At 41.2% G+C, this 18,513-nt stretch overlaps 1 protein-coding gene across 1 annotated transcript; it reads left to right on the top strand.

Moving 5' to 3' along the window:
• The first annotated feature begins 3,626 nt into the window (after nucleotides 1-3,626).
• Nucleotides 3,627-15,863, top strand: LOC100552078 (phospholipase A2 inhibitor gamma subunit B). The gene is made up of 4 exons (XM_003222817.4): nucleotides 3,627-3,781; nucleotides 8,808-8,926; nucleotides 14,053-14,169; nucleotides 15,502-15,863. Exons 2-4 carry the CDS (start codon nucleotides 8,878-8,880, stop codon nucleotides 15,714-15,716), a joined length of 381 nt encoding a protein of 126 aa, XP_003222865.1. The 5' UTR covers nucleotides 3,627-3,781; nucleotides 8,808-8,877; the 3' UTR covers nucleotides 15,717-15,863.
• Nucleotides 15,864-18,513: the final 2,650 nt, after the last annotated feature.

The raw sequence follows: 18,513 nt of genomic DNA, 5'->3' as shown, positions 1-18,513 counted from the left end.
GAGGAGAGATGGATGGACGGAGCAATAATGAAGTCTTTGTTTCAGGGAAAACGGCAACACTCACTCGAATCTTTTGATTTGACCATTATTTATTTTAATCTTTGGGGACACAGAGCTTTGAATGCGGGGGTGCTTTGAATGCGATTTCCTGCTTCTTAGCAGGGGGTTGGACTGGATGGCCCATGAGGTCTCTTCCAACTCTACTATTCTATGATTCTATGATTCTAGAGCAATGCACATAGATTTGTAGCAAAAATGTAAACAACTCAATTGAACAAAGTTATTTTCCCTGGAGTCCAAGACTGCCCTTGTTTTTAATTAGGATATGATAGCACCCCCCCCCCCCCAACAGTTTCCACTGGTTGCCATGTGACCTTTATCTTTTCATTTCCTTCCCAGCTTTCTGAAATTTGATTTTAAAGAATTCTCTGGAGAAGGCATTAACATTACAAACAGGCCAAAATGGCTTGGGCTTTTCTGCTAATAAAACAACCATACTTTGAGCATCTTGAGCATGTCTCCTATTTTTGTGTGTGTGTGGATTTCATCAGATGCTTGCCAGTTTTGGTTTAATTGTCTCTGTGAGAAGGCAGTTAAATGTATTTGTTTCACCTATTAATGCACACTAACCTAATTCACCCTTCCCAAAATATTACATAGAACCAAAATGCAATTGACTGGATTCCTCTTGGTGACATATGTATACCTAATCTGAAGTTTACAATTCCATCTGCCTTGTTTCTGATGGGTCACAAGAGTTCTTGAGATCCATCTAAAGTGTCCTCTTCCCAGCAGTTGTCAAGTCCCACAAGGTGTTACTGTACTTAGAAAGGGGAAGGGAAAAAGGAAGAAAGAAGGAAAGAAGAAGAGAAAAAATGCAGGCAATTGAGCAGTGGGTACTAGGTTTGTGCATGAAGACCATTTTCAAAAATGGTCTTTGGCTGGTTTGGATGCCCATAATGGCATGGGCACCACTGCTGTTTTTTTCAGCTGCAACAGAACAGTGGCTGCCAAAAAACGACTGCTTTTGGTTTCTTTTGGCTACACGTGGAGTGCGAGGAGGGAGGCAGCTATTAGAAGGTAAAGGATTCCAGGAATTGTAGTTTCTTAAGTCCTTGCCTTAAACCCAGGTCTCCTTGAAAGACAGAAGGGAAAGGATCCCAGGAAGGGTTTTTTAAAGCCGGATCTTCCCGGGTCTTTCGGTTGCTGAGCCAAAAATGACTTTTTTCCATTAGCCAATTTCAGAAGGCTCCTGAAAATGGATCTGGGTACTCACTGAAATTTGGATACTGAAAACGGATCATGGTCCAGCCGAATTGCACAACTCTAGTGAGTACTGCCTCTCATCCCTGCTGCAGTTCACAAGACAGAGGGAAGAGGAACAATGACTTCATTTCACTGAAAGAGTCAGAGGGATCCATTTCCCACTATCATAGCTCTTCACAAACTAGTGGTGGTGTGAATTTTAAATCCACAATGTTAATTCTCTAAATGGTGAATATAGGTGTTCGGAGCATGGCAATAGCATAGTAGCAGCTGGTGGCTTCCATGCCAGTGGGGCATTCTGGGTTTTAATCTCAATATTATAGGGAGCTAGCTAAGGTTCTTGAACTTTCTCCCTAAATAAGTATCTTGGATATTTCCTTTAAAGGCCAGATTATTGTAGGCTTTAAAATAATAGACCACAGTGTCAACATTTTGTGTGTCTTCAGGTTTTTCCTTTGTATCCTATCCTTTTCATGACCTTTGCCTATAAAACAAATATAAGGGTACTATGGGACCACAAGGTTAATTCAAACTGGTTTTGATCAGTTCCTTAAGCAGTGGATGTCACAATTCAGCTATGCAAGTTTTAAAAGATAAGCATGTATAGTCATGTAAAGACGTTTCTCTTCTTTGTTTTGCTATGGGGTATGTAAAAGTTGTGTGAATATTCAATAAATTTGTCTTCCCTGCTCTCAAGTTGCATAGTCTGTGTTTGTGTCTTGCTTTTCTGACCAGATTCAAAATTACAAGGTGCAAAATGTAGTCTTCTGAAAACATCAAAACTAAAACGAAGAGTAGATTCATCTTATTGCTGACATGGGAACAACTATCTTTGCTTTAAAATCTAAACCATCTTTTCCTTCATGAACAATATTGAAGTCTTATTTAGTTTATTATCCAGTTTCAAGCAGTTTAAAAGCTCTGTTTACTTTCCATTTCAGTGGATGCATTTTTGGTTTGGAATGATGCAGGAAATGCCTCTGCAGTTGATAAAACAATCTTATCTCAACCTACAAAACAGATTTGGAAGAGGGAGGAACAGGGCACAGCTATTTATATTTATTCCTATTCTTTTTCTGTTGTTAATGGACCCCAGGCCAAGCCATTCTCGAGCAAGAGAGGACAGCCAGTTGGAATCCATCAAGGAGTTCAAGTAAATTGAACTGGTATAAAGTGCTGTGAACTTGCTATTCCCAAACGGACTCCAGTTTCTACTTCTGTGAATATCAGCCGTCATAGCTAGCAGCAAAGTGAGAATGCTATGGGCTGTGGTGCAGCTGGTTAGTAGCCAGCTGCAATAAATCACTACTGACTGAGAGGTCATGAGTTCGAATCCAGCCCAGGTCAGATAGAGCTCCCAATCATTAATAGCCTAGCTCGCTGTTGACCTAAGCAGCTCAAAAGACAGTTGCATCTGTTTAGTAGAAAATTTAGATACCGTTTTGTGTGCGGAGGCTAATATAACTAATTTACAACACCAGAAAACTGCCAGTAGTGTGTGGAAAAGAATGAGGAAGTTCTCCATCAAGGACTTGGTGTCACAAGTGGACGGTGAAGCGGCAGCTCCCCTGTGGTCGGAATCGAGCATACTCTCATGAAACCGGAAGCTGGAAAATGTTAAATTGCCTCTGTGTCTGTCTATATGTCATATGTCTAATAGCACTGAATATTTGACAAGTATATGTGCATTGAAATCCACCCTGAGTCCCCTTTGGGGTGAGAAGGACGGAATATAAATACTGTAAATAAATAAAATAAATAAATTTCTCATGAAACACAGAACAAAAGCAGATAAGCCTTTGTTCTGTATTCTGTAAATCATCCAAAGAGGAGTGCTTTTGCATGTTTTCCATCCATGACAAGTATTTTATCAGCTGCATCCAAACCAAGTTTGGATCCAGGTTATCTAAAGGATTGTCTTCTCCCACACAATCCACCCCACACACTTCGGTCTTCTCCAACCAGCCAGAACCCGACTGGCAACCACCACCCAGACCTTTTCATCAGCCATTTTAATATGTATTTCATAGATATATGTTTTGGTATGTAACTTTTATGGAGGTATATTTTAGTGTATGTATGTGTAGTGTTTTTGCTGTGTTATTTTAATTGTTTTGTAACCCACCTCAAGCCATGAGAAATGGGTTAGAAATGAAATTATTATTATTATTATTATTATTATTATTATTATTATTATTATTATTATTATTATGTGTAATTTACTCTCCATACACATTACATTAAAACAAAGAGATTCATGGCTCTCCTAGTTTGTTCTTGTTTAGAAAAGTCAGAAGCCATCACCATGACGTATCCCCAGTTGCTGTGATTTGGAGAAAGATATGGCAATATTCGGATGCTCCTCCTCTTTCTATAAGAGGTGTTTTCTCTTTCCTGCCGATAAAACCTCCCAGCTAAATTGCTCAGAGGCAGAAACTTTGTTGCAGCCAAACCTTTCTAGCAGCACATCTGGAATTGGTTTCTCTTAGCTGCCGCCATAGATTTATAACTATTGGTGAGTATATTTGGCCATTCGAGGCTGGAATCTTTGTGGACTAATTATGGCCAAGGCTAGGGGTCTGTTTGGGTTAATAACGCCTAAGCTTTCTGTTGTCCACAAACATCTGTGGCAAATGTTACTTGAACAGCTATTGCTCTCTGAATTATCACATTATCTAGAACAAGAATACTGTACTGTAGTTCTGAGCATGTAAACTGATTAACATCTTTTCCCCCCTATCATATTAAAATAGAATCAGCATTGAAATGATTAATATATTTTCCCTAGCATTTTAAAATTAGAAATAGTGTTCTGGTATAACTTGATGACCAGGAATCTGCAGATCTTGAACCTTTTTGAGTGGAAGGGCTGGAGAGATGGGTTATCTAAAAATAAATCACAATTTTGTTTTATCTTCACTTTTCAACCCCTGTTGAAAAAATCCTAGAAGGCTAGAGCTTTTAGTTGCTAGTTCCTATTGTTGTTCCTATGGTTGTTATTTATTTTATACCTATAATTACCATAACATGTTATTGATAAGATTTTAGGGTCCATTGATTTTACTGTGGTATTGTTATGTATTGATGATGTGAATGATGTTTTCCTTTGATAATGATGTATCTGTATTTATTGCACCGTATGTATTGTTACATTGCGAGTGCTTTGCAAGCCGCCCTGGATCCCTTTTGGGAGATAGTGGCGGAGTAGAAATAAAGTTTTATTATTTATTATTTATTATTACTAGCATAGACCAACTAAGATAATAGGTTTTGCATACATATTGACTTACCATTCAGCAATCACTGTAACATATCTGACTCCATTTGAGCCACGCAGTTGGATTTTGGTCTTTGGAGACAGCTGTCTGCCTGCTCCACTTTGCAGACCATATTTATTTGGATATAAAGAGATTTACACAATGCTGTAGTTTTCCTAGGTTGGTTGTGCTCAAGAGTAATGTCCAAGGGTGGGGAGAGAAGTAAGGTTTCCAAATGCACATTTAAGAGATTAAAGTGTTGGCTGATAGCAAAGAAAAAAAAAAGTGAAGTACAAAAACAGACTAGCAAAGGAAGATGGATGGGGGTCGGGGGGGGGGGGCATTTGCCACTGACAACAGGATTGTAAATTCTAAGAAAAAATGGAAAGACTTTTTATCTCTCTAGTCTCTGACTCCAGCCCACCCTTTACCTCAGAGATCAGATTAAAAGTGTTGCGTACATTCGCTCTACACATAGAAATTCTAGATATGAAGAATCTCTTGATATTTTGTTCAGAACAACATTTGTTTAAAAGTGGTGCCTTTTGGATGCCTGTAAACCTTGAGTTCAAAGAGCCAAAATAAATCAGTGACTGCAAAACAAGCAAAGCCATTTCAGCACTCATCTGTTGCATGTCAGCATTTAATGTCGCTGGGCTCTTATTTATTTATTTATTCACCTCAAAGGGGACTCAGGGCAGCTCACATCAAACACACAATTTGATGCCATGAAAAGAACATATACTTTACAATCACATAATCGAAACCAATCAAACATAAAACAATTACTTAAAATCACACAGTCCAAAAGCATATTCCAGGAGCCATTCCAGTTGTCACTTGCATTATTCATTATTGCCCTGAGAGATCATTATTGCACTGGGAGTCATTGTCCAAAGGCTTGGTCCCACAAACTTGTCTTCACTTTATTCCAGAAGGTCAGGAGGGAGAGGGCTGATCTAATTTCCCTGGGGAGGGAGTCCCATAGCCGAGGGGCCACCACCGAGAAGGCCCTGTCTCTCGCCCCCACCAGTCATGCCTGTGAGGGGGGTGGATCGAGAGCAGAGCCTCCTCGGATGATCTTAACCTCCTCGATGGTTCATAGATGGAGATAAATTCAGACAGGCAAGCTGGGCTTCTGGTCACTTCTGGCCATGGAAATCAAGATTATGTCGGACAAAGTATTAATTTTTAAACAAATTAAGATATACATGCTAGTTTTTGGAGAGGGCAAAGATGACACCCTGGAATGTGGATTGGAGACAGAAAGGAGTAGACAAAGCATTTCTTGTGATGAATGTAACCAGAAGTGTAGCTGAGGTGGGGCCAAAGTAAGACCATTCATTGCTCCTGCCATAATACTTCCATTCTCCTAAATTTAATTTCAGTCCCAAAATGTCTGCTGTCACAGTAACTTATCATTTCTGTTGAGCATTTAGAAGCAGAGTTTTGACCCACCCACAGAGTATAATGGCAGGGTAGACCTGGCTCCCCAGTCCTGATGCCTACTGAAAATAGTCCTCAAAACTAGAGTAGATCCATTGATGGAGTTATAGAATAAGTCAATATTTGTGTAAATCCCATGGTGCAATGGGTTAAACCTTTGTGCCAGCTGGACTGCTGACCTGAAAGTTGTGTTGCTGATCTGAAGGTTACTGGTTTGAATCTGTGAGACTGGTGAGCCCCCGTCTGTCAGCTCTAGCTTGCGGGACATGAGAGAAGCCTCCCAGCAGGATGGTAACACATTCGGATGTTCCCTGGGCAATGTCTCTGTAGAGGCCAATTCTCACACACCAGAAGTGATTTGTAGTATGTTCTCATTAAAAAAAGTTGGGATTAATCATAATAATCCAGACCTGGTCCTCAAAACTTCTTTGGACATGATTTTGATGGCCACATCACTTGAGAGTTAGTTTTTTTTATTTCAGACTATTCTGGTAGTTCAGTTGTCGTTGTTTTCATCAAAGACTATTCTGCTAGAATGTATTGTTGCTGTTGCTGTGGTACCTGGCTTGCAATCTAAAGTAAAACATGTCCATGTTTTGGATATATCACCCCAGCCCTGTTGAATTAAATATGGGTTAAGGGAGAATTTCACAAAACCAAGCCCCCAGGCTTCCACTTATTAGCTCTTCCTGAGAGGAGTCTGGCATTAAGCAGATGCTCATTAGTGTCATTCGTAGATAATTCCTTGATGAGGTTATATCTGAGCTAGACACAGCCACGGCTCTCTCTCTCTCAAACACACTGCCTGTCTCAGTTCTTTTGTGCAAAAACAATGTGCCAAGACATTTTTATAGCACTCCTAGATCATTGTGCATGAATCTGTGGCAACTTTGCTTTGGTTTTCAGAAACCGCCCTTCAACAGCTGGTCACATTCCAGGAGCTCATTTCTCCATTTATGGAAGTAACACAGCAGAGAATTATTTAATGCTTGAAAGAGGAATTGTAATAGGAGAACTGTAGCCCCTTCTACACTGCCACCGAAAATCCTGATTATCTGAACTGGATTATATGGCAGTGCAGACTCACATAATCCAGTTCAAAGATGATAATGTAAATTATCTGATTTGATAATCTGGAGTATATGGCAATGAAGTAGGCGCTTGTACTGTTTCAAGGGTTCGACTTCAAAGGGGGAACTGAGACTGGAAAACTGTGGCATTGCTTGTAATTTCTTCTCACAGATCCCATTTCTTTCCAAAAGAACCAGCACTTTTTCATTCTGGAGTGAACTAGCAATTTTAAATTAGTCCAGACTTCTGTGATTCCTTCTGTCAATGCAGTTTCACATACTGTTATCACAGTTTTAAAGTACTTTATCTAGACTTGAAGGTTGGGTGGCTGACCTGAAAGCTGCCAGGTTCGAATCCCACCCGGGGAGAGTGCGGATGAGCTCCCTCTATCAGCTCCAGCTCCATGCGGGGACATGAGAGAAGCCTCCCACAAGGATGGTAAAAACATCAAAAAACATCCGGGCGTCCCCTGGGCAACGTCCTTGCAGACGGCCAATTCTCTCACTCCAGAAGCGACTCAAGAAGCTCCTGACATGAAAAAAAAATCTATATTCCCATCTCAACTTTTCTGTCTGGAGGAAACATCTGTAAACACAACAACTGCATAAGTCACCAATCAAAAGTGATAGCTGAAATGGGCTCGGCCTCTTTTTGTCTGAAGGTCTCCCAAGGTCCTCCAACCATCGGTTTTAATGAATACTGATATCCTGCTTTTCTCCCAGATCAAAGCAGCTTACAGTAGAATTCAAAACCAAACAACTAAAATAATGAAGAGTACAAAGATTAAAAAGCATGGGGCAATCGATCCAATCAAAACATTGCTTTAGAACATGGACTTAAAGCAATTAAAACATTTGGAATACATATTATGTATTAATATATATTGCATATTATATTACATATTTCATTGACATCTTTCTTTACTTTTGATTGTTTTATTCAGATAGGTCTTGTTTATTTCTTTTTTTTGTACTCAGGACAGTTGTGAAAAGGCTGAATATTCCCTACACCTTCCCTTGTTTTTTCACTAGCAACCACTGAAAAATTATCTCACATTAAATATTTAAGAAGGGACAAGGGGCAGGAGTATCCAAAGGTTATGGGGCTTACTTCAGGCTGGTAATAACTAGAATAATTGAAATGAATGTTTTAATTCATTAACATGCTTATTGCTTAGAATTCTTACCACATGCTGTTTGACATCATTTGGATTATAAGACATGATCAGGCTTATCCGTACTTTCTTGGTATAGGAAGGGTGGTATGTGATTATTTTTGTTTTATTTTTAGATTTTATTTTATTTTTGTAGAGACTTCTCTTAATTCTCTTGCTGGCTCCTGTTTATCACTGATGACTCAGCTTAGCAAAATATACTTTTTAATTGATGAGTCTCCAAAATAATTGTAATTGGTTTCAAATGTTTTTAATCCTTAATATTTATTTATATCTTATTTTTAAACTTTATTATGCTTTGTGTTTTTTTGTATTGTATTTTTATGTTAAATATGCTTTGATTTGTATTGCATTATAGTTATGCAATGTGTATTTGCAATGTGGCACTGAAGTGGCCAAACTGTAAACTGCTCTGAATGTCCTTCAGGGTGAGAAGAGCGGGGTAGAAATATAGCAAATCAATCAATTATCCCAGAAAATTTGAACATGTTCAGAGGAACTTTGAACTGTTGAAGTATTTGAACTGACATCTCCTGTTTTATGCTGCATCCTGTATCTGTTGTTATGTATATTTGTATATTTGTTTGTTGCAGGCACATTGGTCCACAGGATTTCCTTGGCTGAAAAGTGATCCTTTCCCATCACTACCACCACTCAATTACCATGAAGGCATTTCTGGGACTCTTCCTCTTCTCTGTCTTCCTGGCTACAGGTATTGTATGGTGCCTCCCACTGAAGCAGGGACATGTTTTGTTCTATTAAGGTCAAGCAATGCTGCATGCCCAGCAGAATTACATCATTTTGATACCACGTCAACTGCCCTGCCTCCATCCAGCAGAACTCTAGGATCTGTAGTTTAATGATATATTTATAATTTATGCATCTGTAGTTCAGGGGTGCATTTCTGCTTTCTGGAATAAGCTTTTCCAAATCACAGAACTCAAGACTGCATGGGATGGAACCAGGTCGATTACATGGGTATCAAACTACTATAAGAGTGCAGGACAAATGTACTCTGAAATTTGGCATTGGTTGATTACTGTGAGAACCCGTTAGAGCAGCGATTCCCAAAGTGGGCGCTACTGCCCCCTGGTGGGTGCTGCAGTGATCCAGGGGGGCTGTGATGGCACCTATTAGGACATGGGGGTGGGGCCAGAGGAGGGGCGGGGCCTCTTCCCAAGTGCTGGAGACAGGGCTGAGCACCTGAGGCGCCTGTTAGGACACAGGAGGTGGAGCTAGAGAAGTGGGCATGGCTTCTTCCTAAGAGCCCAAGACAGGGCTGAGAATCTATACCTCTCCTGAGGCACATGTTGGGGCACAGAGGGCGGAGCTAGGGAAGGGGGCGGGGCCTCCTTCCAAGAGCCTGAGACAGGGCTGAGCCTCTATACCTCTCCTGAGAGGCCTTTTAGAACTAAAGGGCAGGGCTAGGGGTGGGTCGGGGCCTCTTCCCAAGAGAAGGAGACAGGGCTGAGCCTCTGTATACCTCCCCTGAGGCACTTGTTAGAATACGTGGGTGTGGTATAGAGGTTCATCCCCATCAGGCACTTGGGAAGAGGCCCCACCCCTCCTCTAGCCCCACCTCTCCTCTAGCCCCACCCCCTGTGTCCTGGCAGATGCCACAGGACAGGGATAGAAGCTCAGCCCTGCCTCAGAGCTTGTAACTCCACCCATTCCAGTCCTGGCTGCCCATTTGGGGGCCCGTCCACCTCCCCCTTCCAGCCCTGCATCTTGGACTAGGGGAGAGGTTCAGTTCCGCCCTCTTGAGCAGGAGCCATGCTCACCCCTCTAAGCCACGCCCCCCTTTCCAGGTGGTTGTGCAGTCGCACCTGGGGCTATAACTCTTAGCGAAAGAGGCATGGATGTGACATCTTTCCCCAGGGGATTGCTTCTTGCCCTCCTTTAGGGAACTGGAACTCCTGTCACGCCCTGGCAGTGGAGCACTAAGAACCAACACACGGAGGCCAATAACAATCTAATATCTTTATTAAGGAAATATTATAGTAGAATAAAAACAAGTAGAGAATATAGTCCAGCAATAGACCTTTCAGGGAAGGTCAAATATAGTCCAGAAATATATTGTCCAGTATATAATATTAGAGTTCAAAGTTGTAATCCCAAAACCGAAACATACTCCACTTCCAAGCAGTTAGAGTGGGGAAAGCGTCCAAAAGTTTTACTGAAGTTTAAAGTAAGTCCAAGGCAGGGAGTTGGAGACAAGACTAGATACTTGGCACAAGATGCAAGGCTGGGAAACATGATGAGATAGGTCACGAAACACGGCAAGGCAAGGCACGAAGAAACTGGAGTTTGCAGACTCAAATACAGTCCACACTTGGCTGGAACCGAAGTTAATCCTTAAGCTGATCTGTTGACTCCGCAACGGATTCACCAGTGCGGGGAACTTTTAAAGAACTTTAATCTTCCTGCAGAGCAGGTGTCCAGAGCTTCCTTTCCCAAGGGAAAAAGAAGCGAAACACATCTTCTTCCAGATGCGTTCCTCCCTGAAAGCTCCCAGGGGAAACTAGCTAATTAGCGCCCTTTCTGGCTGCTAATCTCACACTTCTCCTCGTTTGCTCTCTCTGGAAACGGCTCGCCTCGTAGAACTCCCTTCTCGCAAAGGGGGGGGAAAGCGCTGGGAAGAACTTGTTCAAGGTCTGTTTTAATGAGTTCTTGGCAAGAATTGTCCACAACAGGCATCTGGAATGGCTCCATCTCTTGCTGAGACGGCAAAAAACCCATGTTTTCATCATCATGATCTATGATGGCGCTGGGGTCAGAACTCCGAGGCCCCTGGGGCATCACAACTCCCAAGGACCAAAACACTGTAGATAACTCAAAACTGGTTTTATTGTTCACAAAAGGTTATCCCAATAAGCTGGAAGTTTCAAAGGGGTAAAGGAAAATATACATTACAGTCTTTGGTTGTCTTAAGTCCAAGGAGCTCTGCAGCTGAGAAGCTTTTCCAGGTCCCTCTTTCTCAATGGCTGTAAATGCCGGAGCAATCCTCAGCCTCAGTCCAAATGGCCTATGTTTGAAGACACAGTCTTCCTCTGGTGCCAAAGAACTGATTTGAAGGCACTTGAGACTCCTCAACGTCATCCAGGTTGGCCCTGAACATGAAGCATAAGTCTCAAGGGTAAGAACCTCAGAATTGGTGCTGAGAGGTAACTTAATCAAGGGCTTTTAGAGCCAAGTCCCTCTCTCACGTCCATCTGATAGAAAGCTTGATGGTGGAATGAAAAAAGGAAACACTGTCCTACTCCAGGAAAGGGTGGAGTCAATCAATTGAGCTGAGGGAGCAATATAACTGGTGCAAACAACATTGATTGACAGCTATAAATGACCAATCAATCCAACTACATTTACAGGGTAAAAGCACAATCAGGAATGATACAATTCAAATCTTGCAACTTACAGTTCAACATATAGATGGCGTGACTCGTGCCGTCACAGGGGTGCTGAGTAATATTTTTTCTGGAAAGGGGGCAGTAGGCCAAATAAGTTTGGGGACACCTGTGTTAGAGTTTGTTGTTGAAGGCCTTCATGGCTGGAATCACAGGGTTGTTGTGTGTTTTACGGCCTGTATGGCCATGTTCCAGAAGTATTCTCTCCTGACGTTTCACCCACATCTATGGCAGGCATCCTCAGAGGTTGTCATACTTCTGGAACATGGCCATACAGCCCAGAAAACACACAACAAATCATTAGAGTTTATAAAAAACCCGAGAAAGATATTTTCCGGAAGGCAGGCACAACATGAAGAGGGTTCAAAGATAATTTGGGACAATTGTGGCCCTCCATGTGAGCCTGCAGCATTAATGATCTGTCCACATTGATTATATATACTAGGGATGGTGGAAGTTGTAAGCTATAAATATTAGGAGGGAACAGTTTCTGACCTGTGATCTAGACATATTTTAATAAAGATATGTTTAGATCTTGCTTTATTGATATTAGTGTTGTTCGGTTTTTCAGATGCCCACAATGGACAATGTTCTCTGTTCTCTAGCCATCTCAAGTCCGGTTGATACATATGAGGCAGGCCTATATGAACTTCAAGTCTCATGAAAAGATTTGGGATTATGTAAAATTCCCTTTTCTGGTCAAACTTGAGGCAGGCCTTATATAGGAAGGATGGACAGCAGCTAAGCTCACAATAGGAAGACCCTTGTTTGTGAACATTTTACTGTAGATCGAGTGCTATGGGATGAGTTTGTTAGAAGGATTACTGAAGAGAAGACTGGAGAGGCTTCTTATACCTTGATGGCTGTGCAGAAGAAGTATTGCTTGTTACCAGTCTGAGAAACAACCAACATTTGTTGAAGTTCCCTCTTGCACTATACTTAGAGGTATAGGAAACCCTCCCTAGTTTTCACTCTGGCAACCCCTAGTTATGGGTACAGCTGGTGCCTGGCTTCATTTCTAGAAATGACATAGAGAGAAGCAGCTGAGGCACAATGTGTTGTCAAAAGCTTTCATGGCCAGAATCACAGGCTTGTTGTGTGTTTTCTGGGCTGTATGGCCATGTTCCAGAAGTATTGTCTCCTGACGTTTCACCCACATCTATGGGAGGCATCCTCAGAGGTTGTGAGGTATAACTCAAAACCTCTGAGGATGCCTGCCATAGATGTGGGAAAAACGTTCCAGCATGGAGTACTTCACGGCTATTTCTCTACATATAAAATGCTTGGTTGTTGGTCTGTGTTGCCTCTCTCTGATATATCAATACAGCAGAGGTGCTTGGAACATGTAAGGCTCAGATAGAATAAGGCAAGTATGAAATACAGACACCAGGACCAAACTCCATCCCTCTCTTTGGGTGAAGTACACCTCAAACTCTTTGGAAACATGGAACTAGACCTTAACTACTCTTCTCTGCATGCCTCTGCCATGATTTCCTTGGGTGTGCCCTGATTATTTGATTTGTTGATCTCCAGACAGCTAATGACTCACAGCTTATCTTTCTTCATTGTGAATTACAACAATCCATTGGGAATACATCTGACATCTGCTCACACCAAACCAAGAAATGCAGGATCAGGGGTGAAAATGAAGAGGATGCCTATATCTTTACAGTGGTGCAGAAGAGGGAAATTCAATAGTATGACACCTGTTGAAATTATTTCTTTTCTACAACATTCAAGGTGCAGGAACTGTATTCAGTTTTCAGTCTGGAAACCCCATGCACAGTCCCAATGCTGGATTTCAGTTCCAGGTATAATTGCTCCGTCAGAATAGGACACCTGGAAACTCATAAAACCTATGAATGGAGATTATGAGGTCAGATTCTATTGCTGGAAGTTCTACCAGTTGACCATTGGCTTTCTTGGAAAGAATACTTTTCTAGGGTTGTTGTGTGTTTTCCAGGCTATATAGCCATGTTTCAGAAATATTCTCTCCCTATGTTTTGCCCACATCTATGGCAGGCATCCTCAGAGGTTGTGAGGTTACCTTACAAGCTCTGAGGATGCCTGCCATAGATGTTGGCGAAACGTCAGGAGAGAATACTTCTGGAACATGGCCATACAGCCTGGAAAACATACAACAACCCTGTGATTCTGGCCATGAAAGCCTTCGACAACACAATACTGTTCTAGGCATTTTCTAGATCCCCCATCATGATTCTATGGTATGCTTCATCCAGAAAGCCAAGACATAGATCATTTCAGGTAAGAAAATTAGGGTTCCATTGTATATGGAAACTGTTTATGTGAAGGACTCTGAAATAGAATAGTGGAATATGTTGGTCTACTGTCGTTTTCAAATCAATGCAACCAAGGTAGTGACTGGCTTTATCTCACATTGACGATGATATGTTATTTTCCCCTCTTTCTTTAGGTGCTGGGTTGCAGTGTGAAACATGTGTTGCATCAGGTGATAATTGTTCTGGCAAGAAAGAAACATGCCCTTCCAATTCAGATGCCTGCCATCATATAGTGACTGAAATGAAAACAGGTGAGTTGAGGGGATTTTCCAGATCATAGTGTCCAAAATTCTATTGGTTTCTTAAAGATGTGTAAGCTTCTCCTATGGAAGCAGCTGGCTAATTTTGTCCAGTATAAGGTAAAGGTAAAGATTTTCCCCTGATATTAAGTCAAGTCATGTCTGACTCTGGGGGTTGGTGCTCATCTCCATTTCTAAGCTGATGAGGTGGCGTTGTCTGTAGACACCTCCAAGATCATGTGGCTGGAATGACTGCATGAAGTGCTGTTACCTTCCTGCTGGAGCGGTACCTATTAATCTACTCACATTTGCATGTTTTCAAACTGCTAGGTTGGCAGAAGCTGGGGCTAACAGCGGGAGCTCACCCTGCTCTCCGGATTTGAACCGTTGACCTTTTGGTCTGCAAGTTCAGTAGCTCAGCGGTTTAATCCGCTGCGCCACTGGGGGCTCCTTGTCCAGTATGGAGCATCTTTATTCAGTTCATGGTCAGGGAAGCAGAATGGCACATGTAATGCTGATGCTTATAAGGCTGAGCAGAGCACTTCATGGTGCATTCCAGGGTGCTATGAGTTGCACAATCAGCACAAGGTTTGTGTAGCACAATGAACACATGACTTCACCCATAGAGACTTGGGACCTCAACAGGCTCAGTCTATTTCTCTGTACTGGCCAACACACATTTTGGTGCCACAAATGTTTCTGGGTATATTTAACCTACTAATTCCAAAAATGTCACCAGTTGTCCCCTGCCAGCTCTAATTTTTGAAATACAGAACTCCATTTGTCCATTAAAAAATCAAGATATTTTAATGCAGTGTTTAAATTGATATCTTTTAAGCATAAAGGAAACAGGGTTGTTGTGTGTTCTCCGGGCTGTATGGCCATGTTCTAGAAGTATTATCTCCTGATGTTTTGCCCACATCTATGGCAGGCAGAGGTAAAGGAAACAAATTATTTTTTTAAAAAAATGTACTTTGTGAAATCTACTTATTTCATACCAAAATAAATACAATTTAATTTTATCTTTTAAGCATAAAGGAAACAAATTATTTTTTTTAAAAAAAATTGTACTTTGTGGAATCTACTTATTTCATACCAAAATAAATAAAATTTAATTATAATGTGTATTTTTATAAATTCACCTGTATCTAAGAAACTATCGCCGATGAGGTCTATCCAATGCAATTTTCTGCATCAGCACTCCAAATAACCCTAGAAACAGTCCTTAAAACTAGGTCACTAAGAAAAATGGTTGGGATGTCTCATTGAATGGATGAATTGATTTGGTTCACAGTAACCTGGATTATATTGATCATTTCTCTCTCTTTCTCTTGTTACATCTAGGAGGGTTAGACGTTAAAACTACTCTGAAGGGATGTGGCCAGAAATCTGAGTGCCAAAGATTACGGGGAGAAGTAGGGAAGGTTGTTTCTGCACAAGTTATGGGCCTTCAAGCTGGATCTGTTGTTAAAAGTGTGGTGTGCAGCAAGGCCTCCACCACTTCTGCTTCCCTCCTGCTGGCCCTCTCTGGTCTCCTCCTGATGAAGTCCCTCTTCTAAAACATCTTGCACCTGAGTCAGCTAGGAAAAGCGACTCTTTATCATCTGCATGTACGCAGTCTTCTCTGAAGCTTTCAGTATTATGCTTATCACGTACAGTTTACTCAATGAGGGTAAAATAAAAATCAAATTATATTAAAAAAGAAATTCAATTATTGTCTGTTGATTTAGGGGTGGGAGGCAAGAAATAATGTAATAAATGGAAAGAATTTACTCCACCCACTCCAACTGGCTTGATACTAGATGCAAAAATTTATGTGTGCACAAAATCATAGGATCATAGAGTTGGAAGAGACCACAAGGGCCATCCAGCCCAATCCCGAAACATCCAGTCCAACCCCCTAGCATTATGCAGGAACATAGAATCAAAGCCGCCTCGACAGATAACCATCTAGCCTCTGCCTAAAAACCTCCAGAGAAGGAGACTCAGCCATGCTCAGAGGCAAATTCAGGCCACCATGCAATGCCTAAACTGATTCCCAAATCAATGTGGCTGATCTGAAAATAGGATTGCTTGGATTTGTTTCAGGATCAAGATTTAATGAAATAGGTTTAATGAAAGGTTTTCCACTGACATTAAGTCCAGCCTTGTCCGACTCTATAGGTTGGTGCTCATCTCCAATTCTAAGCCGAAGAGTCAGCATTATCCGTAGACACCACCAAGGTCATGTGGCCAGCATGACTGCATGGAGCGCCGTTACCTTCCCGCTGGAGTGGTACCTATTGATCTATTCACATTTGCATGTTTTTGAACTGCTAGGTTGGCAGAAGCTGGGGCTAACAGTGGGTGCTCACTCCGCTCCCCGGATTCGAACCTGCGACCTTTTGGTCTGCAAGTTCAGCAGCTCAGCTTTTTAACACACTGCACCACCGGTGGTTCAGTGTGTTAAAGCACTTTTTTTAGGTTCTGCTTTTTTCTTAGGCCAGGTTTCAGGCATTCACCAAAGCTGGATGTGTAAGAAATAGGTCTAATGCTGTTTTTAAAAATATTATGAGTAGAGTAGTAATAAATAGAAATGACAAGGTAATCTGCAGAGAAGTAGTTTCTATCAAAAGTGCTTTTAATCTGTTACCTATGATAGAGAACAGTTTACAGGTTATAAAATACAAGAACGGGAGATCTTGCACAGACATCCTACAGAAATAATAATTGATATTCAAAACAGGCTTTAAGGGGCCATTTATAAGTAACTGGCAAATGAATTTAATGTTTTTATTTCTGAGGTTTTTAGGAAGGTGGTTTGGTTCTGGAAACTGTTGGGACTCCAGCGACTGGCTTTGACTCTCACCTCCTTACACCTCAACCATGGAGAGCAAGACCAAAGTCCAAAGCAAGATCCAGAACCATAACTTGGAGTGCGTCTACACTGTAGAATTAATGCACTCTGACAATACTTTAACTGCCATGGCTCAATGCTATGGAATTTTGGGATTTTGTAGTTTGGTGAAAAGACTAAAGATCTTGTAAAACTACCACGATTCCATAGCATTGAGTTGTATTGCCTAAATTTATTCATAAACCCTTTTCCATTGCTTCTCCCTAAGAGAGTGACTTGCCCAAAGTCACATACATAGTAGGTTTCCAGGGCTTTTGGGAGATTCAAATCTATGAAACATATTAAAATCACATTAACAATAAAACATAGTTGGATAAAAAACCCGGGAAAGCTCATAAAAATGAACTGGGTCAGAGAAAGTGCATATAGTGAGGAATGTAAACTGGAGAAAGAGGCAAATAACCCGAGACAGTTATCATGGTAAGGGGCTTGGGATGAGGTAAACATAAGAACTATTTCCAACTGAAGGGACAGAATAAAGTGCAACAGAGATGTTGTTGATCACCAGGACAGACGCTAACATAAGGGCGAGGATCATTCACCAAAGGCCTGTTGGAAGAGCCAAGTTCTTAGGCTCTTCCTAAAAGTTAGAAGGGCAGAGGCTTGCCTAATCTCCCTGAGGAGAGAGTTCCAGAGCCGTGGGGCCACCATGGAGAAGGCCCTCTCCCTTTGCCTATATATATTAAATGAAGCAAATGTATGTAGAAGAAAAAGACATATCTCTTTTCTCATGTTACTATCACCAAGTGTAGAGTGAATGCATGGGGAAGGGAAAATGTTCAGAGAATCCACACCCAACATCACTCAACCCTACTGGTGCTGTGGTTTAAAGATGGGTGTGGAAAGACTTGCCTTTTAGTGTGGGTTTGTGCTTGCATTGCACAAGTTCTTGTTACACAAAAAGCAGAAGTCTGTATTGGTCCATTATTCATTTGATTTACAACCCACTGTCTCCAAGGGCTGGGATGCAAGGTATTTCCCAACATGACTAAACAGGTACCAATAAAAAAAACCCAACATTATAGCAGATACTTTGCATTGCACACACGGAATGTATTGCTCTACACACACCGCTCTCATCTTTTAACTTTAGGCAGCTAAACTCTATGCAACTCTATGAGACCAGGTGTTTGCTACTATTTGTGGTTTTGCATATCCACACAAAGTTTGGATTCGGGGGTTATAGTATATTGTGTTAATGTTCTATCTTCGTACAATAAAGGAACTGCTGCTGTATAGTAAATAAACTATGTATTGGATAAAAATACATTTTAATATGTATCTTTTATAGAAATACATTTTAATATGTATCTTGATAAAACTATATTTGAATATGTATGTTTATAAACATTTTGCAATGTTTGTGTGCTTTGTGTTGTCGAAGGCTTTCATGGCCGGGATCACAGGGTTGTTGTATGTTTTCCAGGCTGTATGACCATGTTCCAGAAGTATTCTCTCCT

The sequence above is a fragment of the Anolis carolinensis genome, unplaced genomic scaffold (assembly GCF_035594765.1).
Source record: "Anolis carolinensis isolate JA03-04 unplaced genomic scaffold, rAnoCar3.1.pri scaffold_10, whole genome shotgun sequence".
Classification (NCBI taxonomy): Eukaryota; Metazoa; Chordata; class Lepidosauria; order Squamata; family Dactyloidae; genus Anolis; species Anolis carolinensis.
This window is presented reverse-complemented; position numbering and strand designations above follow the sequence as displayed.